A 21,313-nucleotide genomic window follows, 5' to 3' on the forward strand; every position below is an offset into this window, starting at 1 on the left:
TCTCCTGGCCCATCCTCACTGGCTAAGCGGCCGCTACATGCCCCTCCCCCCAGTCAGAGCTGTAGAGGCAAATCCAAGAAAAACTTTCACAATGGCGGATTTTCTATTGTTTTATCTCCATAGCAACCATTTTGTTTTTAATCACCTGGGGGTGACAAACAGGTCGATGTGATTTTTAGACGGATCTGCAAAAGTAAATTTGTAGATTTCCTTGGCAACGGAGGTTTTGTAACCACCCCAAATCCTAATGTAGTCATGTCTTATGTTGCATAGTTTTGATCATCTTGAGCCAACGATTCATGTAGTACATTTTTATAATATGTCAGTAAAGAATATGCAACAGAGAAACGCCACTTTTGCTCGCTCGCCACGCCAACGCCATTCAAAATCTACAACTTCCAATTCTACTGTTTTTATCCCATGATGCTCGAGGAGTTAGGAGGTGAAAGATGGAAATTCCTTGGAGGAGTTGTGAATCAACATATGTTTACCTTAATTTGGCAAAATCTTAAATGTTTTGTGTATTTGACTTAGTTTTGCACAGTTTAAGAGTATATTAGGGCTGAACATCAAATTAGTTTAAAAATCAGTCAATATAAAAACGTTCTGGTTAAATGACGGCAGCACAGATGTAAAAAAACAATACTCAGAAAACGCCCGCCTGACATCTTTTTTCTTTAAAAATAACGTTGTTTCATCAGGCTGCATGTTAACATTTTACTCCAAACATTTTCAACTGACATTTTTTGTAAATTTAATGTATTAACCTGCTTGAGAACTGATCCATGTCTTTTCACTTTTTAATATTCAACACTTTGTACATAAAATCTACATTTTATAAGGGAGCAGAATGATAAAGACATTTCTTCTAAGTATATTTGGGGTTTTATTAGTTCAGTGTTTCTGTAATTTTTAATCTCTATTGTAAATAAAAAACAAAGATTTGTGCTCTGTAATCTAAAGAAGATCAATAGAATTTATAGAGAGGTTAAGTTATTTTATGTCCTTTAGGGTGACAGATTTATTTCTAGTTTTATTCCATTCCTGATGTCGGGAATCTTTACATTCTTGCTTGCATTTGTTGTTAAAACTGTACTTTTAGATTTTTCCACAGCATTTCTGTGTACAGTACAGATATTTACCATCCTGGAGGAAATAAAAGGTTGAAAACACGCCGTTTTCACAGCAGTTTTTATTTGGATCGTTTTAACTGTGATGTTAGCTTAGCCTAGCTTAGCCTCACAGGAGGCGGTTTCAGTGCACAGAGATGAATTTACAGAATCAGATCAAAATTCTGTTTTGGTTTCATTGTGCATTAAAACTCCATCTTCACTGCGTGAGGATTGTGTTTTAAAAAAGGCTCTTCGAAAGTAGCAAAAAGAAGCTTTAGAAAAGGTGATCTGGAGTTGTTATTTTTTTCACCACACGGAAACTTCCTCAACTTAAAGCAACAAACGCAGATCCTCTTACCTAGCATGTTTCTGCTATGGATCCACACAGACGAATGTTCGACCTATTTGTGGACTGGGTTGATAAAATCTATCGATCTGAGCTCAGTAGATCTATAATCAACCTATAAAAGAAGAGAATGATCTAATGCATAATGCTAAAGTCTGCTAGCTTTTTGCTAACGTATAGTAGGATTTCCCATAGGACGGCTAATGCTAACACTTGGTCGACCTAAACATACATTTCTGAGTAAATGAACATCTTTATATGAATTTTCTAAACTCTTTTAAGGAATATTTTTAAAGTAACCATTTATGGTCTAAAACTATTTTTTTTCTCATACTTTCTTCTTCTTCTGGAATAAGGTGTAATGCTGTAATGCGATCGCCACCTAGTGGCCAAACTGAACAACTCCAGGAGAAGAGGAACAATTATAGATTATTAATGTATTTCTAAACAAACGTGTAAACTCAAAATTGAATTGAATCAACTTAAATTTAGAGGATCGAAAGAATCAAACAAAATCGGAATTGAATCGATCTGGAAATGATGGGCGATACCCAGTCCTACAAAAAGGATCTAAACTTTGTGTGTTGATGATATTTACATCCAACTAGCTTAAAAACTGGTAGAAGTTCATGTTTGTACGTAACCTTTCCTCCGAGTTCATGCATCCAAGAAAATAAGTTCAGCGCTTGCACTTATTTAGAAAATTATATGCAAGTAGTCACTTTAATTTGGACTGGCTAATGCTAACTAGCATGAAAGAAATATCTAATTATCAATTTAGTTGATGCTCTTTTCAGTGTCGGGTAGAACTTCTTGTTGAACCACGACCTCTTGGTGTTTTCGGCGAGCTGTTCCGTGTCAGTTTGGGTCATGAGAATAAAAGGAAATGAAAGTCGTGTTTGTTGGATCTTTCAGAAGCAGTCTGACAGGCGAGGCGACCGTTCGATGAAGAAGAGGCTCCTCATCATCAGCTGAGAGTAGGACCAGCACTCTGGAGGTTCTGTTGAACAGCTTTTAAATGTTCTAACATTCCTACGTTTTCTCTCAAGAAGTCACACGATCGTACAGTACAAGGTAGCGTCTTGTTGAAGTCGCCGGTGACACTTAAACACAAAACCTTTAACATACGGTAACTTTTCAACCGTTAACAGGATAATTCCAGCAGATTCTGAAGGAGAAAAGCGGCTCATCGAGCCGCTTTTCTCCTTCAGAATCTGCTGGAATTATCCTGATTTTTTTGGATGTTTCTTTGACGATAAAACTTACCAATAACTGCTTTAATTGACGTCATACATTTTTCTTTTTGACTCTATATTGGAGGTGAATATTTGCCCCTTTTGGCTTTCCGTACCCGAGTTCCTCCAAAAGTTTCCTCCTGAACGTCTCTTCGTTTTCTCCGTCCGTCTTCGTGGTTTTCATGAATCCTCAGGTTCACTCTGACTCGACAGAACTCCTGCAAAGATCAAGGTCAAACCCGTCAGAGATATCAGGGTCAATCACAGCTCTGCATTTGTGATCTGCGTTCTGATTGGCTCAGACCTGCTGGTGTCCTCCCTGATGACTGGCCTCTGTTTTTTGGGGGGGGTGGAGCCACTGTGTGAGGAGACTGAAAAGTTCCTGAGGAGCAGACTGGGGTCAGAAGGCAGCAGCTTTCTAACAGGTAAGGCCTCCCTTTTCCTCCCATCATGCATCACTCCCTTTTTTTGAGCATGTTTGTGACTAACGTGGTTTAAACCAGAGGGTCTGTCGACGCTCTCGGGGGGTTTGGGGGTGTGAATGAGGCCCTAGAAGGTCATGAGAGGTTTGATCCAGAGAGTGTCGGTTTGCAGAACTGCCATCCTGATCTCATGACCCGTCCTGAATGTCATTGTGTGAATGAGCCAGACGGGTCTCGGTTTGGCACCGGGTCCTGGAACCTGGTCTAAAAATAAGAGCCCGAGTCGTCCGTCTCCGACCTGCACAGGGGAGAGACTCGTGACCGGAGGACTCCAGAGCGCCGGTCTGATGAGCCCGTCACCTTTGGTCCGGATTACCAGCAGCTCTGATGGCTTCTATTTTAAGGCGCGTGTGAACGTATCGGTGGTGTCGGGTGGAACCGTGAAACGCTCAAAAACCTGGATTCAGATCAAAGAGCATCTGCTGCCCCAAAGTTCTGCTCCTAGTTTAGCAAACGATAACTGTCGGTTTCACTCCCATCATCCTCTGATCTGATTCCAAAGTGTTTTAAATCTATTTATCAAGATGATGCAGTTTTTAGCCAAAATATAGAAAATATATAATTCTCTAGGACATAGTTTCTGCAGAGCGGCAGGAGTTTATTACAAATTCACCTCTGATTTCTGGGCTGTTGGCCCAGAGCAACCCCGTCCCACTTCCCCTCACCGTTGAGAGCAGGGAGCAGCCTATTTTCTACATCACAAATTTGATCTTTTTCAAATCTGTGTTTTCATCTGCTCCCGATTCACAATATGAACAAAGACCGATTCAGAAATGGGATTTAAGATACATTTTCTTTATAGATCAGAGAAATGCTGCAACCTGTTAGAAACATCCGAGATTTTTTTAAATCACTCTTTAAGTCTTATTTTTGGTGTTGATTGTGAGCAGAATTCATCCTAAGTTCTATTTTAGTTTCATAAAAAACGTTTAAAAAAACCCACAAGAATCCAGGAACATCAGAGGATTTCTGTAAATGATCTTCATCAAACTGAGCAGTACATTTCTGAGCTCAGAGATCTACATGTTGTGTTATCCTACATGTTTACATTAAACATAGGGTCATCTGGACCCGTAAGAGCACCACGGTTATCTAGAATTCTGCGCTGACTTGTTCTTTTGGCGCCACGCATGCTTCTCTACAGACCGTACACGTCGTTGTTGGTCGGCTGGAAGGAAATTATTTGCTCGGTTTGACTTCCTGTTCTCTTTACTTCCTTTAAGTTTCAAACCGTTTCTGGTGTGAAACTTTATCAAAGGATGAAAATCAGATGAATAAATCCCTTTGATAAACCGTCATTCAATTAAAACAACGTTTTGTAGGTTCAACAGTTTTCATGTTGAAAGTTATTCCAGTTTTTGTTACTTTCCTTTCACGGAGAAAAACCTCAGATTTTTTCATCGTTTTTTGTGGAACCCAAAAGTTCCAACAGTTGTCATAGAAACGACATAACAGATGGAGGTCTGAACGAACCTTTAAAACCCTGAAAGGTTTTAGTTTGACGCTAAAATGGCGGCCTCTGATTCCTTCAGTGGAACGAGTCAGTCGTATGGACCAGAAAAATGATCTGAAAATGACTCGTGAGGCTGTCTGGGTTATTTTGTGCTACTTTATTTTCTTAAAGGCAACGACAAACTCATCTGTTAACCTTTCTGCTCATTTTCACAAACTTCTGGTCGTTTTTCTGAGAGGATATTTTCATGTTCACATTTTTGAGGGACTTGCAGGTGAATAAAGTCAAAACATAACTGTTGATGCCGAGTTTTGCTCATTTTAAAAAGCTTCAGCTCGTTCATTTGAATTAAACTAACAGTGAAAAAAGGGAAACAAATTGACAGAAAATGTATTTTTAGAAAACGATAAATTTTGCTTCATAAAATGTAAATTTTCTGCTTTAATTTGATTTCAAAATAATTCTGAAAAGAGGCAAAAACTGATCACAACTCTTTGTTTTAAGTCAGTTTTTCTTCATCTTCTTTGATGTTAAATTGTGTTCATTTTTATTCTCTTTTCTTCAGTAACTTTTGGACTGAGATTCTCCGGTTAACCGTCGGCGTAGCGATGGCGAGCTCCTTCAGCCGTCTGATGTCCGGCCGCAATGCGGCGGCTCTGCTGGCCGGCCTCGGCGCGGGGACGATGGCCACGGGCTTCCTGGGGAGCGAGAACGGCTCTCTGGTAGCCGAGGCCAAGAGGAAGCTGTACCCCCCCAGGTAAGAGGGTCGGGGGGGGTCTGAGCTGAAGGTCACAGCAGGGGATTCTGGGAACTTGAGGGAGTGAGCGTCGCTCTCGAGTTTCAGCTCCGTGACTTTACACGCCTCCTGCTCTTTTGGTTCTGATCCAGATTCAATGTTTTCATCAGATCAGAAAATATCAAATATCAGCAGAACGTGTCAGCAGAGCAGCTGCTGTCGTCCCTCAGCGGACCGTCGGTAGTTCACCCCGCGGGCGCCGTCAAGCTTCTCTTTTTTCAGCTTTATGTTCTGACTCTTAAATAAAACAAGAATTAAAACATAAACGAGGTTGTTTTCTAATCTCCTGAAGCTCCGACTTCCCCGACCTGAGGAAGCACAACAACTGCATGGCCTCTGCTCTGTCTCCGGCCATTTACGCCAAACTGAGGGACAAGCTGACCCCCAACAACTGGACCCTGGACCAGTGCATCCAGACCGGGGTGGACAACCCCGGCCATCCCTTCATCAAGACCGTGGGCTGTGTGGCCGGTGACGAGGAGAGCTATGAGGTAAGAAGACGCTGGACACGAGGAAGTATTCAACCATCTCAGCAGCAGCACTTCACAAAACGTTAACGAAATTCTGCAAATGTCGACAAAACACAATTTATCAATTATGCTGTTTCCAATAAGTCATAATTATGTGAATAAACACGAACCAACTCACTCATTCGAAATGTGGACAAGAGTTTAGCTTTTACTTTAGCGACATGCTAACGTTTTTGACTAATCTGTTATCTACTGAGGGTTTTTAGACTATTTTGGAGTTTAGCTCGTATTTAAGCAACAAGATAGCTGTTTGGGCTAATTTGCCATCTACTGAATTTTTTTATGATAATTTGGAGTTTAGCTAATATTTTAGCAACATGCTGACATTTTTGGCTAATTTGTCATCTACTGGATTTTTTGGGGGCTAATTTAGAGTTTAGCTTCTATTTTAGCAACAGGCTAATATTTTTAATAAATTTGTTTACTGAGGAAGCATTTAAGCAACGAGCTAGCTTTTTTGGGGGCTAATTTGAAGTTTAACTCATATTTAAACAACACACTAGTTTTTTTTGCTAAACTGGCATGTATTACGGATTTTTAAGCAATTTTACTACATTTTTTTTACAGAGATGTTTGTCAACTTGAGCGCTCTTTCATATATTTCTTTAAAGAATTTTCCAGTGTTTTAGCAAATTTACCATTTTGTAATTAGCTTTTGAATGTTCAGCAAATCTCTTCAGAAATTAAAGTAAACTGTGTCACCATTTTCAGCCAAAAGCTTCAGCATCTTCAGCGACTACTTTCAGCAAAAAGCATTCACACTACAATTACTGCGGATAATGCAACTTTACTAGTTAGAACAAAGTGTTTCCCAGTTTTACAAAATGTGATTTCGATACGCCTCAAAATCCACGTCCTCCAAGAACAGAAACTTTTTTATGATAAATGTGATTTTTTTTCTAATGTGCACAATTTCATCATCAATTTAAACCCAGTTTGTGTCACAAAACTCCAGAGTCTGTGTTTTTCTTCTGTTCTTTAATGTTTCACACATAAACTAAAGGATAAAATATCGTATCGCTTCATGTTGGATGTTTCCTGCGTTCACCTGCGTACAGGTTAGACCGACGGTTGGGACTTCAGTTTAATTAAGACTGATGTTCTCTGCATCCGTCATCCTCACGACTTCTCTTCGTCTTGTCTTCTACCATGTTTCCTCTGCTGATGCCTCCAGGTGTTCGCTGAACTCTTTGACCCCGTCATCAAAGACCGACACAACGGCTACGACCCCAGAACCATGACGCACCCCACCGACCTGGACGCCTCCAAGGTTGGCCCCCGACCGTCTCCTCTTCCGTCAGCAGACCCACGCTCAAACCCGTGTCTCCTCCCTCTGCGCTCAGATCACCAACGGCATGTTCGATGAGAAGTACGTCCTGTCCTCCCGCGTCCGGACCGGCCGCAGCATCCGCGGGCTCAGCCTGCCGCCGGCCTGCTCCAGGGCCGAGCGCCGGGAGGTGGAGCGGGTGGTGGTCACCGCCCTGGCCGGCCTGAAGGGAGACCTGGCGGGACGCTACTACAGCCTGGGAGACATGACCGATAAAGAGCAGCAGCAGCTCATCGATGTGAGAGACCGACAGAAACACGACCACGAGTCCAATTCAGGAATCGGAATCCTGCAGCCAGGAAACAGATGACATTTATGCCGTAAAAGTTTGACCCAGCAGCTGACTGCATGACGGCCCGTCGATGTAAACACGCTAAAGTGTGAAACCTTCAAATCTGTCTTCTAAAAGTGACGCCTCATCATTCTTTCATTTGTTTTATTCAAAAGTTAAAAATATTTAGTCAACAATTTATCGTCTTGTATTACAGCTACAAGCTATTTTGTTAGCATGACCAGTTAGCATTTAGTGCTAATGTTTTTATTTCTTGAAGAATTCTCTGCATTTGTCAACATCAGCAACAAAACCAAACAAATTCACTTTACTTAAGAAAAATAAAAACATTTTAAAAGCAGGAAACAGGTCAAATGCTAACGTTGTGTAGCTACTAGCTAGCTAACAGAGCAGAGAACGGTCACACTAAGTCATTAAGCCGTAACTCAACTCTGATGGATCAAACAACGTGCTGTAAAAAAATACTTTGATCTAAATGATTCATTCTGATTTTGGCCCCCTGTGTGATTGAGTCTCCTGTCATGTTTTGTAGTGAACTTCTCGTCATTTTTGACAGAAAAGTGTTTTCAGTTTTTATCTTGACGCGTTCACAGAAACATCTGCAGAGTTCAGTCCAATCTTCTGACGTCTACAATAATCCGGATCTCCTACGACCTCCTCAGCATCACTTCCTGTCCTCCATTCACGTTTCCATGTCTTCTTCCTGCAGGACCACTTCCTCTTTGACAAGCCCGTTTCTCCTCTGCTGACTTGTGCCTTCATGGCCAGAGACTGGCCGGACGCCAGAGGCATCTGGTACGCTCCCAGCAGCATCAGGATCCTCCAGGATCCCAGTTCCCCGTTTGTGTAAACCGTTGATGGTTGTGGTAATAAATGCAGACAATCAGACGTTTCTTCTGCTGATTCTTCTGAGGCACAACAACGAGAAGACCTTCTTGATCTGGGTGAACGAGGAAGACCACACCAGAGTCATTTCCATGGAGAAGGGCGGCAACATGCAGAGAGTCTTTGAGAGGTTCTGCAGAGGACTCAAGCAGGTGAGTTAGAATCTGAACAGGTGAGTTAGAATCTGATCAGGTGAGTTAGAATCTGAACAGGTGAGTTAGAGTCTGAACAGGTGAGTTAGAGTCTGAACAGGTGAGTTAGAGTCTGATCAGGTGAGTTAGAGTCTGATCAGGTGAGTTAGAGTCTGATCAGGTGAGTTAGAGTCTGATCAGGTGAGTTAGAGTCTGAACAGGTGAGTTAGAGTCTGAACAGGTGAGTTAGAGTCTGATCAGGTGAGTTAGAATCTGATCAGGTGAGTTAGAATCTGATCAGGTGACTTAGATCTGCTCTGTTCTAGAGGTTCTCTCTGCTGGCTCTATAAGTTTGCTGTGGAGGAGGTTGCGGCGGGGTGAACATTCATCCTGAGGAGAGAAAAGTCAGAGAGGACGGAAGAGAGATAATAAGAGAGCTCGACTCTGGGAAAAACTCAGAAAAAGTCACGGAGCTGTCGTCATCCATGAAAGTTGCAGTAAAGCTACGGGGAAAATAAAATGTTACAGGGTTTGCTTGGATTTGCGTTAATTAACAATTAAGAAAACCTTTATTTGTCCCACAATGGGGAAATTGCAATATGCAACAGCGCAGGTACAGAGATAGGTGAGAGGATAAAAATACAATAAAATATACATTATAAAGAGCTAAGACGATGAATATACAAAGAATAATCATTAATATATTGCGATTGCAACATTGCGAAATCCTGGAGGGTCTGTCTAGTCCTCATGTGTCAAAGTCAAGGGCCAGGGGCCGGATCCGGCCCTCCAGATCATTTTATTTTATTGTTATCTTGCACTCATTTCTAACTTGTATAATTTTGACAAAAAATAATGTTATAAAGATAAAATATTGAAAGTTATTTAAGGTTTAAGTTATGTTAAAAAGTTTTTTTTTTCGGTTTTCAAGTTTTAAAAATTGCTATTTTGCCGCTTTTGGACTATTTTGGCATTTATTAAGATTTTTTAGGCAATTTTGGAGTTTAGGTAATATTTCAACTACATGCTAGCTGTTTTAGCTAATTTAAAAAATAATTGATTTTATTTTTTGTTTTTTTAGGCTAATTTGGCATTTAGATAATATATTAGTTGTCTATCAATTTCAGCATCTTCAGTGTCCAAATTCTGCTTACAGCATCACACTAGCATCATCACAGATAATGTTATACATCTAGTTCATAATTATGTTAAAAAGTTACAGTTTTAAAGTTTTTAAAATGTAGTTTTAGAGTGTTCAATAAATGTTTATCCTGTTCGACCTCAGATGTTTTGTATTTTGGCCCCTGTGTGATTCAGTTTGACCCCCCGTTCTGAACTCAGATCTGATTACATTCTTCCTATGTCGCCCTCTAGTGGCAAACCCATGTAAAAACACTTGAAGCAGGATGGCCATTTGTTTATAATTTTTACTAAAAATAAATGCAAAAAAGTGTTTCACAAATGGAAAAATTCATTTTCCATGTATATAATTATGCTAACACCGAGTGGTTTCATTTGTAACGGTTAAATTAAAGATAACATGGAGAAATATGAGAAATACATTTGATTTTCTTTCATGTTTGATGGAGAAAGTAAACACATGTATCCTGTTGTCAGTATAATCCCCACAATAGTGAGAATATAAAATGTGGTTGAAGAAAAACAAATATTTTAAATTATTTATGATCCATCTACTGTTTTTTATTGAGCTATTATAACGAGGTAATTTCTCCTTTGTGGATCAATAAAGTTTTACTCTATTCTGAAGTAATTTACCCCAAAGTCCTAATTAATCCAAAATTTGTGAAGGTTAAAGACAATTTTTCTAAGTAATTTTCTCTGAGTCTGTCAGAAGAACACAGGCAGCGGCGTGGAAGCGGCGTGGCGGTTTCCTACATTAAACTCGTCCTGTGGGAGGAGCTTACGGCAGGAGGAAGGTGGATGACGTTCTTCCTCGTGTCTCACAGGTGGAGCACCTGATCCAGGAGAGAGGCTGGGAGTTCATGTGGAACGAGCGTCTGGGCTACATCCTCACCTGCCCCTCCAACCTGGGCACGGGCCTCAGGGCGGGCGTGCACGTGCGCCTGCCCCACCTCAGTCAGGTGAGCGCCGCAGCTTCGACGTGTTAATCCGCCGTCAGAAGTCGGAACGATGAACCCGTAAACTGCTCCGCAGGATGCTCGCTTCTCCAAAATCCTGGACAACCTGCGGCTGCAGAAGCGCGGCACGGGCGGAGTGGACACCGCCGCCGTCGGAGACACCTTCGACATCTCCAACAACGACCGTCTGGGCAAATCGGAGGTGAGGATCCGCCCGTCCGTTTCCTGAGAGGATTCGGCTGCCGCACAGGTGACGTGTCGTCCGCAGGTGGAGCTGGTCCAGCTGCTGGTGGACGGAGTCAACTTCCTGATCGAGTGCGAGAAGAAGCTGGAGAAGGGCCAAGACATCACCGTTCCAGACCCCATCGCTCAGTTCAAGAAGTGAAACCGGAGGAGGTCAGAGGTCACGCTGCAGCCACCTGTGGGTGGAGCTTAGATCCGCCTGCAGATGGATGCAGCCCCGTCTTTCATGAATAAATCTTTACAAACACTCTGACGTTTTCCTGCTTTGTCCTGCCCAACAGTCGGATTCAGAAGTGTTGAAGTCCAACATCTTTCATTTCATTCGTTTTCCCAGAGCTCAAAGCTCAGATTTTAACTAAAAGAAACTTAAAAATCATTTCTGCTATTTTTATATTTCTTTCTTTCCCATTATTGCAGCCTCATCTATGAAATCCAAAATCCAGAGTCCCAAAGGATTCACACAAGTCTGCAAAAGAGTAAAATATTAAAGTTATTTAAGGTTTAATTTGATTTATTCTGGAATAATATTCCTGCATTTTTATTATTCATAATTATGTTAAAAAGCTACAGTTTAAAAATGGTCATTCTGCTAGCTTTCTGGACTATGACATTTAATAAGATTTTTTAGTCTATTTTGGAGTTTAGCTAATATTTTGGCTACATGCTATTTGTTTTGGCTAACCTACGTGTTTCCCCCTGAAGTTCCAAACAGGAAGTGGCTCCAAGAAGCCAAAATCCCATAAACTTCTATAGAGAAATAAACATCTATTATCAGAATAAACATTCTGGATCTAAAAAACATTTAACATCTTCTTGATAATCCTCTAATATATATATTTTTTCTGTAGTTCAAGTTATCAACTAACCAATCAGATGCCTCAGTTAAAGTAGGTGGAGCCTGCTGGCCCCCTCATTCAACAATAGTAGGGGTGTGGCCTTCCATCATGCTCACTCCTGATTGGTGAGTGGTTGCCATAGAAACCAATCGCTGCTTACAGATGCTGACGACAAACCTCAGGATGGATCCAGGTGGACCTTCAGCTGCTTCGAATCCGACATGTATGAAACTCTGAAGTGGAATCATGGGAGTTGTAGTTTGTTAGCTAAAATGCTACACCAGGGGTCACCAACACGTCGCCCGCGGGCGACCTGTCGCCCGCGAGCACCACATCAGTCGCCCGCAGGCCTCTTCTAAAAATAGCACAATTCACTTGTGAGCTGCTCGAAAATTTTATTTTAGTGTGATGCGATTTTTTTGAATCGCACCTGCCTTCATAAAGAATTAAAAATTGAAATATCTTAAAGCTATATTGTAACGACTCCGCTGGTATGTTAATAGTAGCAGGGACGCCGCAGGGACCCATATGGCGAGTTACTCTTTCACTGTCTGGGGAGGAGAAACGTCAGTGCCCTGTACATCGCACGACCCCGAACACTCTCAGGCAGAAGAAGACCACGAAGCAGACTGCGTACTCTCATTTCCATCATCGACTCCCATTTGTTTTAAACACACATGAACAGCCAAACAGTATGAACCTGACTTCTGCTCACAGCTCCCTCACTCATGGTGAGCAATGTAACACACCCCAGATTTCCCACTTCCCATGAGTCTTAGGAGCTGAAGGCGGGGCTAACCCCCGGGTCGCCACACTATGTTCATTATTTCTGAAGCTAAAAAACAGCCTGTCCCACTATTTTTCTTTTTTTAAATCGTTTTCTCCTTAACGAGATAATCAATAGTCGCATTTCCATTAACTCTGAAATTTCGCAAATTGGAATTTGGATAATAAATTATCCAAATGGAAACACCACAGTTTCGAAAAAAATGGCATTTTTCGAAAAAAGAAATTGCGCTTACAGGAGGAAATAGACATTTTTCGCAAAGCGGAAACACTTTTTTTCTAAATAAATGCGCTTCTCGGTGTGAAGTGTCTGATCTGAGCGCTGCACAGCCGGCGCACCGAGAAGTCCTGGAGCGTCAAAGCGCTTTATAAATTGCGGGTCATACAGAATCGCGCAGCAGCTCCTCCTCCTTTCCTCATTGCTTCATCTACAGACGCACTTTTGCAGCTTGGAGCCTGAAGTCTCGTGAGCGCGAGCGCCGTGACAGAAACTTGAATTTATGCTGTGGTGTTTTCAGACAGAAAAAAAGGTCCAGATGCTTATTTGCTGCTTTTTCATTTAACCGCAGAACGGACTTGTCTCTCTTCTGTGTCGAGCTGCGCTGCACGCGCGCTCCAGACAGAGCTGTGACGTCACCCACATGCTCCCTTTCAGTGAATGAAATAAAAAAAATACTTGTTGTCGTTCATCGCCGTGTTTTTAATGACTTATCGCGTGAGTTGGTTTGTGATTTATCGCAAAATTATGATTTAATGGAAACAGTGTCATTTCCAAACGTTTGTTTTTTTTTGAAATTCCAAGAATTTCCATAAAGTTTTGCGCAAATGTGTAATGGAAATGCAGCTAATAACAAAGAATGAGGCGCCCCCTTCTCCCTTTCCCACATGGAGACACCGAGAATATTTGATAATTAGTTATCTTTAATAGAAACACAGATTACAAAAAAAAAAAAACTAAAGTTTTTCGAAAAAAAAAAATTATTGCGTGTAGAGGAGCTGGTGTTGGGGGCGTATGAAATGGATGGACATTTTTCACAGAACTGTAATGGAAATTGACTTTTTTCTTATTAAATGCGCTTCTGAAGTGAATTTTGTTAAAAACATTTCATTTGGTCATTACCTCAAAATGTGACAAGATCTGTTGAGATTAATAAAGTTCTGAATATTGATATCTGTTTCCTAGCTTGTTGTCATTATTGATAATTATGCTAAGAAATCAGTGTCTTCACATAGAGAAGTATCATTATTATTAATAATGAATAACTAAAGGCAAACTAAGCAAATTTATTATTTCAAACTGGTAGCCCTTTGTATGATTCAGTACCCATGAAGTAGCCCGCAGGTTCAAAAAGGTTGGTGACCCCTGTGCTACACGCTAACATGACTTATTTTGGGTTTCATTTGTTTGCTTGTGAGTTTAATTTTAAATCTGACGTTTTGTCTTCAAATTGTGAAGAAGCCAGTCAGCTGTTTCCTGTTATTTCAGCTTCAGTTTGGTTGAACCGGATCTGTTGGTTCTGAAGAAGTTCTGAACGGCACCGAAGCCCAAACGCAGCTCAAGTCGATGGAGGTGGAAGAATTTTAATTAGAGGAATATTTTCTTCAAAATACAAAAAAAAAAAATCTTTCGATAACATTTGGAGCGTTTAGTTTCTTCTGTTGACACAAACCAGCTGGAACCAAAACCGGCGGTTCTTAGGAGAACGAAGGCCGGCGGCGCCGCACGCAGCAACGCGTCCAAATGCGTGGACGGCTCAGCGGAACCGGGCGGTTCCTCCAGAGAACATTCAACATTTGCAGAAGCAGAACAGCAGTTTGTTTTCTTTAATGACTTTCTGATGCCACCTCCGAGCGTTTTCTGGTGTTTTTCTAAAAAGAACTCAGTAGAAAGAAGTCAAAACAACTAAAGGTGACGCCTGGAGGCCAGAGCCGCTACTCACCAAAAAGTCCTGCTTTTTTTTTTTTTTTTTGGCAAACGGAAACAAAAGCCTCTATGATCGATTCGAGTGCTAAACGATGCAGGAACACAAGAACGGGGCATCTCTGGGGTCAGAGCGGCCCGGGGGGGTCAGTCCACCGGCCGCTTCTCGCTGTGTTTCTTTGTGAACTCCTCGGCGTTCTTCATGAACTTGGTGCGGTCTTTAGTGTATTCCTCCGCGAGGTCGGTCCGGAGCGGGTGCTCGGGCTGCGGGGTGTTCACCAGGGCGATGAGGCACTGGATCACTGCAACACAGGGGGGAGGGGTGCGTCAGCAACGCCGAACGCAACAAACGCCGAACGCAACAAACGCCGCAACGCTCACCTTGGAGGGTTCTGGTGGCGGGCTTCCAGTTCTCCACGCTGATGATGGGCAGACACACCTGCCCCTTCTCATCGATGTTGGGGTGGTAGATCTTTGTCTTGAAGGTGATCTTTGGGGGCTTGAAGGGGTACTCTGCGGGGAAGATGATCTCGATCCGGAACGCTCCTTTGTCGTACGGAGGACAGTCCTGGAAGGAGAACGTTTGTTAGGAAGGTGAGCCCCGTTTGGGTTAGCGATGTCCCCTCAGAAGGTGAAAGACTCCTCGTTTCCATGGCAACCAGAGCTATCCTAGCACGACCCAAACAGACCTCTACGAGACATTTAGGTCAATGGCAGAATATCATAACCATTCAGTGTTTCATTCCATCATGTTTGTCTGTTTCCATAGCAACCAGTAGCTCATGCTAGCATGGAAAACAACAGGCCAACAGACTTCTGACATGTTTGGGTTACGGATAAATCTCCGTGCAGGAAAAACACCCGCATGAAGATAAAAGTCTGACGTGACCCTGACATTTTTTTCCCTCATTTCCATAGCAACCAGTGCTATCCTAGCATAGCAAAAACATTCTAACGGTAGCCAACAGGAACACATTTCCTAATAATGCAAAGACTTCTATGAGATATTTAGGTGAGCAAGACGCCATCTCAGAGGAGGACAAAAAGGTGAAAGTTGGTCGTAACCATGACGATTTCTCCCCTCACTTCCACAGCAACCAGTGCCATCCTAGCGTAGCCAAAACATGCTAAAAGTAACAAACGGACGTTTCATGATACTCTGCAGACTTCTACAAGACCTTTGGGTTAGCAATAAATCGTCTCAGTGGATGGAAAAACACCCACATGAAGAGTCATAAACTCAACTTTTTCTTTGTTTCCATAGCAACCGACACTAACCTAGCATGGTAAAAACATGCTTACAGGAAACGATTCCTGTCCGCGAGTCGTTTCGTTTAGTGATACGCTGTCTTAGTCTTTTATGTATGTTTCCATAGCAACCAGTAGCTCATGCTAGCATGACTAAAACATGCTAATAGTAACAAACAGGGCACGTCGCCTCAATGGCAGGAAAAAAAAAACCACCTGTATATGAAGGTGAAAGTCGGTCGTAATCCTGGGACTTTATTCCCCCTCGTTTCCATAGCAACTGGTAGCTTATGCTAGCATGACCAAACATGCTAACAGGAGGTCTGGGAGATGCAACCATTTGTTTTTAAACAGTATGGCTGCCATCTTTGTGAGAAACCAATTTCAATGTGACGCTAATTTAAAAAAAACTGCAAGTGATGGAAAACAAGTCTGCAAAACGCCACAAAATGTAACCGTGGTTACGATCTTTGGACTATTGTAATTCTTCTTACGCGATCAATCAGCTGATTCATGTTGATCGTCAGAGTTATTTAGGTGTTGCTGGTGGAATCTTCGACGTTAAAAGGTCACATATTCACCACTGCTGCAGTGTCCCACTCTGACTCAAGGTGGCGCCCTCCACTGGCGGGGTGTCATTTTCACACATCTTTTTTCCCTGTGTCTCTATAAGAAGATTTTTCTGGATCTGGAATAAAACGTTTAGTTTGTCTGTTCCATTGAGCTGAATCTGGTTGTCATGGTAACATGGACTCACAGATGTTTCACCTGCACTGAGGTAAACACCGATTTTACCGATGTTCTTAGCGCTTAAAGGTTGGGTGTTGGGAATAAATGACCGTCGGGACGGGGAGAGGAAAAGGTTTGTTTGAAGAAATCTGTCGGGAAGCCGAAATCGGTGCAGAGCGAAACCGGAGACCCGCCGGAGCTCCGGGGAAACCTACGGGAACGATGAGTCCTTGCCAGGTCAGAATGTTCGCTTCGTCCGCCTGGATGTTGCGGAAATGCTTCATCCCAGACTTCCGGATGTCTTCGAGTTCCTGCATGAGAGACGAGAGACGGTCAGACAAGGAAGAACGCGGCTCTCCGACAGACTGACCTGGAGCCGAGGATCCGTCCAGAAGATGAAGAAACTGGAAAAACGTTTCAAAGTTTGAGATTAAGGAGCCAATTCTGAGAGAATCCGAGGAAAACAGACATTTACTGGGAGGTCAGAACATCATGACTGATACTGAAGTGGCGGTGGCGAGCAGTGGGAGGAGCCACCTGCTCTGCAGGAAGCAGCGGTCAGAAAAAAGGATTCAATCTGATCGGAATCATTTGGATTTGTTGATCCAAACGAACTACAACAATCTAGATTTTTATCCTTTTCTTAAAACAAATTCTGCTTCATTTTCTTCTGCCGGATCATCTTAAGAAACTAAAACTTCAAAACAAATATTTCATTTCAGAGAAAACAACAAAAACTGTTTTTTCTACAGGAGTTCAGATGAAGGAGCATTCACATTTCTACATCTAGAAAAAATTAATGTAATCATAAATGCTGATGTAAAAGATAATATAAGATTTTTTACTTTTGATTGTAATTGTTTTTAGTGTTTATTTCTTGTATTTCTGTAAAAATACTGTTGACATAAATCTAATTTGGACTCTAAGTTATTGATTTCCATCCAAAACATTTTTTAAATTTTGAATATTCTTAATATTCATAATTATATTTGTTTGTTTTATTTTTATTGGACAGAAATAAGTGAATGAACAATTCAGACGTGATATTTCATGTTCTAGATAAACTGATAGTAACTTCCAGTCAAATAATGAATGTATATACACAAAACAATCAGAAATACATTATTTAGTAAAGAATATTTCATTTAGTTTATAAATGATGAGAAAATATTTGTGAAATTAGAAACAAACTGAGGAAACTTGATTATCTGGAACTTGAACAGGTTAAATATATTCAGACGTATTTTAAGGTGTTTAGAATTCTTACTACAGTTTTTGACGTTCCAGGAAGATCCCTGCAGGAACGGGAAGCTCCAAGGAGAGCTGGACTGTTGGGGGAATTCCTGACTCAAAGTTCAGCCATGAAAAACCAAAAGTGAAAGAATTTCTCTCTCTGTGCGTCTGTGTCGCCATCAGGAGAAGATCTGAAACCTCGACAGTTTGAAGCTGCGAGAGCTTCCCGTCCAAAACAGTTCGGTTCTTCTGGATCGGGGATTTTTCTAACAACCTGCGAAGGATTCGAGTGAAACTCAGATCTGTTTAATGTGCAGAAGGAAGGAAGAAATCTAGGTGAAAAAATGAAAATCTTTTATGAATAATCAAAATAAAGAAACGAAGCTGCTTTGCTTCCAGAGTTCTCCTTTACTGTGAAGAACTTCAATATTGGAGATGGGAACAATCTTCTCCTTCAAAAAGATCAATGTTTTGCCTAAACGAGGAAGAATCCAGTTTTTCTGCAACTGGAAATGTTTGCTGTTGACATAACAAACGACTGACGGTTTTTAGCTGGTAATAGATTCACATTCATGTCGTAGTTTCTTTTTTTTCCTGCATTTGCTGTGAAAACCTGCAGAAGATCAAAACTTCTGTCTGGAAGACGCACAAAAATATTAATTACTATTTCATAGATGATGATATTTGTTTGGAAAATTGGGGGTAAAAACTTTTTCAAACAGGTTGAAGCATCACATGATTTAACCATAGACTGTAAAAATTAATGGACAAAGCAAGCACTGAGGTCCCCCATTGGAAATGCATTACTTCCTCTCCTCGCGAAAGTAGGCCGCCGCTTTCCCCGTCAATTCCTGAAATGGATACCGCCATTTGCAAACAATCTCCAGCGATTGGTCTGAGTCATAGCTGAGTCATCGAATCTACAGGAAGTACTGTCGCCAATCAGGAGTGAGATTATTGCAACCGTCTGCCTCTTTCCACGCCTTTACCATGGGACTGCGGATGTAAACGCTGGCTCGAGACGACCGTGAAGCTGGCTTCCGAATTTTCCGAACAGGACCTGTTTTTAGGTGGTCTGAGTTCGAAAAATACAGTGGAACGCTCTCGCTGTGAATCGGAAGCCAACTTCATCGTCGTCGGCTCGAGAGAATTGTACAAGTCATTGCTGAAGCCGAGGGAGAACCATTCCAACAGTTGATTCTGTCAGCGGTCCTTTTGGATTTACTTACATTTATTCCTTTTTGTCGAGATAAAAGGAGCATTTGGGTGACGCTGTGCCCGAACTGCGCGCGGCCCCCTCGCGCGAGCCACAGCGTTACTTCACATGCAGGTTTACAGTCTGATCAGATGCACGTGAGAAGCGCGTTCAGCGGTATTTAAAATAAATAACCATCCTAACAAGTGAACAGCTGGATCTTTTTTCTGTTTGAAAATACGAGTGAAAAGTGAAAAATGAACATTAAACAAAGAAAAAAGTCCAAAGCACATAACCTCAGAGTGAAATCTATTTCTACAGAGTAAATCCTCATCTAAAAATGTGGAGAGCATGGGTCTCTTGTTGTTTTAAACTGCTGCATCGGTACATTCCACTGAGGAAAACAACAGTAGAACAGTGACTGGTACATTGTTGAATTGTAAAGTAGGTGTTAAAGGTCTTTTGACGGAGCCATTGATGAAGTCTGCTCCCATTGGCTACCCGTCATCTGTCAATCAAACCCCCCAGACGGTCGACGTCAGACCCACAAACGCTTATTGAGCCATCTGATTGGTCAATTTATAACTCTAATAACTTGTGATAATGGAAAAAAATCTTTGAAAAAAAATTAGGATTAGAAAAAAGAAGTTAAGCAGAAAGCAGCAGAGGAAGAATGATTATTCTGACATATAAAATGACTGAGAAATAACTGTCTGTTTCTCAATGTAAGTCAATGGGACTTTGGCCTTTTTGCAACCCAGTGGTACTTCCTATATGGAACACGGAAGTAGGGGGGCTTGCTTCGTCCAGTTATTTTATATACAGTCTATGGATTTAACCAGACGAGACATGAAGAGGAAACAAGAAATGTGTTCTGACTGTTCAAAACCCACCAGAGCAGGAAGACTGGGCTTTTATTCTGAAACTCTTCTTAATATTTAGTTATTTAAACTTCTCCTTAAAAATATCTAATTGGTTTAATTCATATATTAATGAAAAGGTATATTTTTTCTCCTTTGTTTTGAAAGGAGCACAACCCGTTTTTTTTACCCATGATTCATAGGTTTCTGTTTCGTTTCTTCTTCTGGTTCCTACATCTTATTTTAGTCTGAAACATCTTAAGTTTGTTCTAGATCCAGACTTTAGCTTAAACCCGACAGACGCACGAGGCTCCGTCATTTGGCGCTCTCCCGCATCTTTTGCGGGATTTGCGGTGTGAACGCCAGAAACCTGAACCGAAGCAGATTATTTATCTGCCCGCTCAGCTGGGGTGTGACGTCACGGGGCTTCGTGTTTGCTGCTCGGGTGTTTTTCCCATGTTTCCGCCCGCGTGCGCGGACTCACGGAGCCCGCCGCGGCTCCACGTGGAGGCACGGAGCGGCGGCCGGCCGGCCCTCCTGCCTCCCCGGCCTCCCTGTCACCGTCCGCCGGCCGTCATTATCCCGTCGTTCCGTCGGACGCCGCCAGCGCTCGGTGTTTTCTCCGCGCGCACGCGCGCGTGGACCCGCCCAGAAACGTTACAGGCAGTTTTTAAAGTCCGTTTGGTCGAATAAAGTACTAAATTCGCCTTTCTTACCTTACACAATCTCCTGGACGAAGTCATTGTAGGCTGATTTCGTCTCCTTCTTCCTGTTTCTCTCCGCGGTGACTCCCTCTGCTCCTTCTTTTCACCTCAGAGTGACGGGGACCCCCGGTGGAAGTACCGCCCTCTACCGGGCAGGAGGCCAACAGCAGGCGGAGCGGATTTCACCCAAACGAAACTGAACCAAAACACGAACGTTTATAAATGATTCATTTACACGTTCCGTTTAAACAATAAACAAAAGAGCCTTTAAAGACACATTAAAAATAACCGGGAAAAATCCAAATAAAACCAAAAAAGAAAAACACAAGAACGATGTACTTTTTCACAGAAAAAAAATGATTTTTGTTAAGAAAAACACAAAGCAGGAAATTAAAAAAAGCACCAGATAAGGATTGTGATGTCTAACTACACAACCATACACACAAACACACAACACCAAACCTGTTTGGACTGTAGAACCGAGCGTGAACACAAACTCCACAGACCGACACGGATTTCAACCAGGAACCTCCTGACTCTTCTCTGGCATCAAAAACAATGATTTTGTAAAAATCAAACAGTTTGTTTTACAAAACTGACCCCCAAAAAAGCATGTAAATTAATCAAATGTTTTTGTTTTCTTTTAATTAAAAAGACAAGTAAATTAAAACAATGCTTTAGAACATTTTAAACTTATAATTGTCTTAAATTATCTTTAAAATCACTTTTTGACGTTTTTAAATGTTTTAATTTGGTAAAGTAACTAACATCATGAAATATACAAAATTCCTTATAATTGTATAAGTGTATAACTGTAACTAAAATCAGCTGTTCAGTCATTGATGCTCTAACAAGTCAACATTTAAAATA

At 41.7% G+C, this 21,313-nt stretch overlaps 2 protein-coding genes across 3 annotated transcripts; one reads left to right on the forward strand and one right to left on the reverse strand.

Annotated features, from left to right (window-relative positions):
* Positions 1-2,986: 2,986 nt before the first annotated feature.
* ckmt2a (creatine kinase, mitochondrial 2a (sarcomeric)) lies at positions 2,987-11,181 on the forward strand. 2 transcript variants are annotated; one of them, XM_024257765.2, is made up of 10 exons: positions 2,987-3,118; positions 5,194-5,385; positions 5,717-5,915; positions 7,129-7,224; positions 7,298-7,519; positions 8,283-8,368; positions 8,487-8,610; positions 10,557-10,691; positions 10,765-10,890; positions 10,957-11,181. In XM_024257765.2, the coding sequence occupies exons 2-10, from the start codon at positions 5,237-5,239 to the stop codon at positions 11,071-11,073; spliced, it is 1,254 nt and encodes a 417-aa protein (XP_024113533.1). In that variant the 5' UTR covers positions 2,987-3,118; positions 5,194-5,236; the 3' UTR covers positions 11,074-11,181. The 2 variants fall into 2 exon arrangements, with proteins under 2 accessions (XP_024113533.1, XP_024113532.1); XM_024257764.2 differs by lacking the exon at positions 2,987-3,118 and adding an exon at positions 4,703-4,902.
* Positions 11,182-14,114: 2,933 nt separating this feature from the next.
* Positions 14,115-21,051, reverse strand: LOC112162777 (ubiquitin-conjugating enzyme E2 L3). The gene is made up of 5 exons (XM_024298662.2): positions 20,906-21,051; positions 20,456-20,639; positions 16,667-16,762; positions 14,856-15,042; positions 14,115-14,776 (listed from the first exon to the last, which is right to left on the reverse strand). The coding sequence occupies exons 2-5, from the start codon at positions 20,480-20,482 to the stop codon at positions 14,622-14,624; spliced, it is 465 nt and encodes a 154-aa protein (XP_024154430.1). The 5' UTR covers positions 20,483-20,639; positions 20,906-21,051; the 3' UTR covers positions 14,115-14,621.
* Between the last annotated feature and the right edge of the window lie 262 nt (positions 21,052-21,313).

Source organism: Oryzias melastigma, linkage group LG12 (genome assembly GCF_002922805.2).
Source record: "Oryzias melastigma strain HK-1 linkage group LG12, ASM292280v2, whole genome shotgun sequence".
Taxonomy (NCBI): domain Eukaryota; kingdom Metazoa; phylum Chordata; class Actinopteri; order Beloniformes; family Adrianichthyidae; genus Oryzias; species Oryzias melastigma.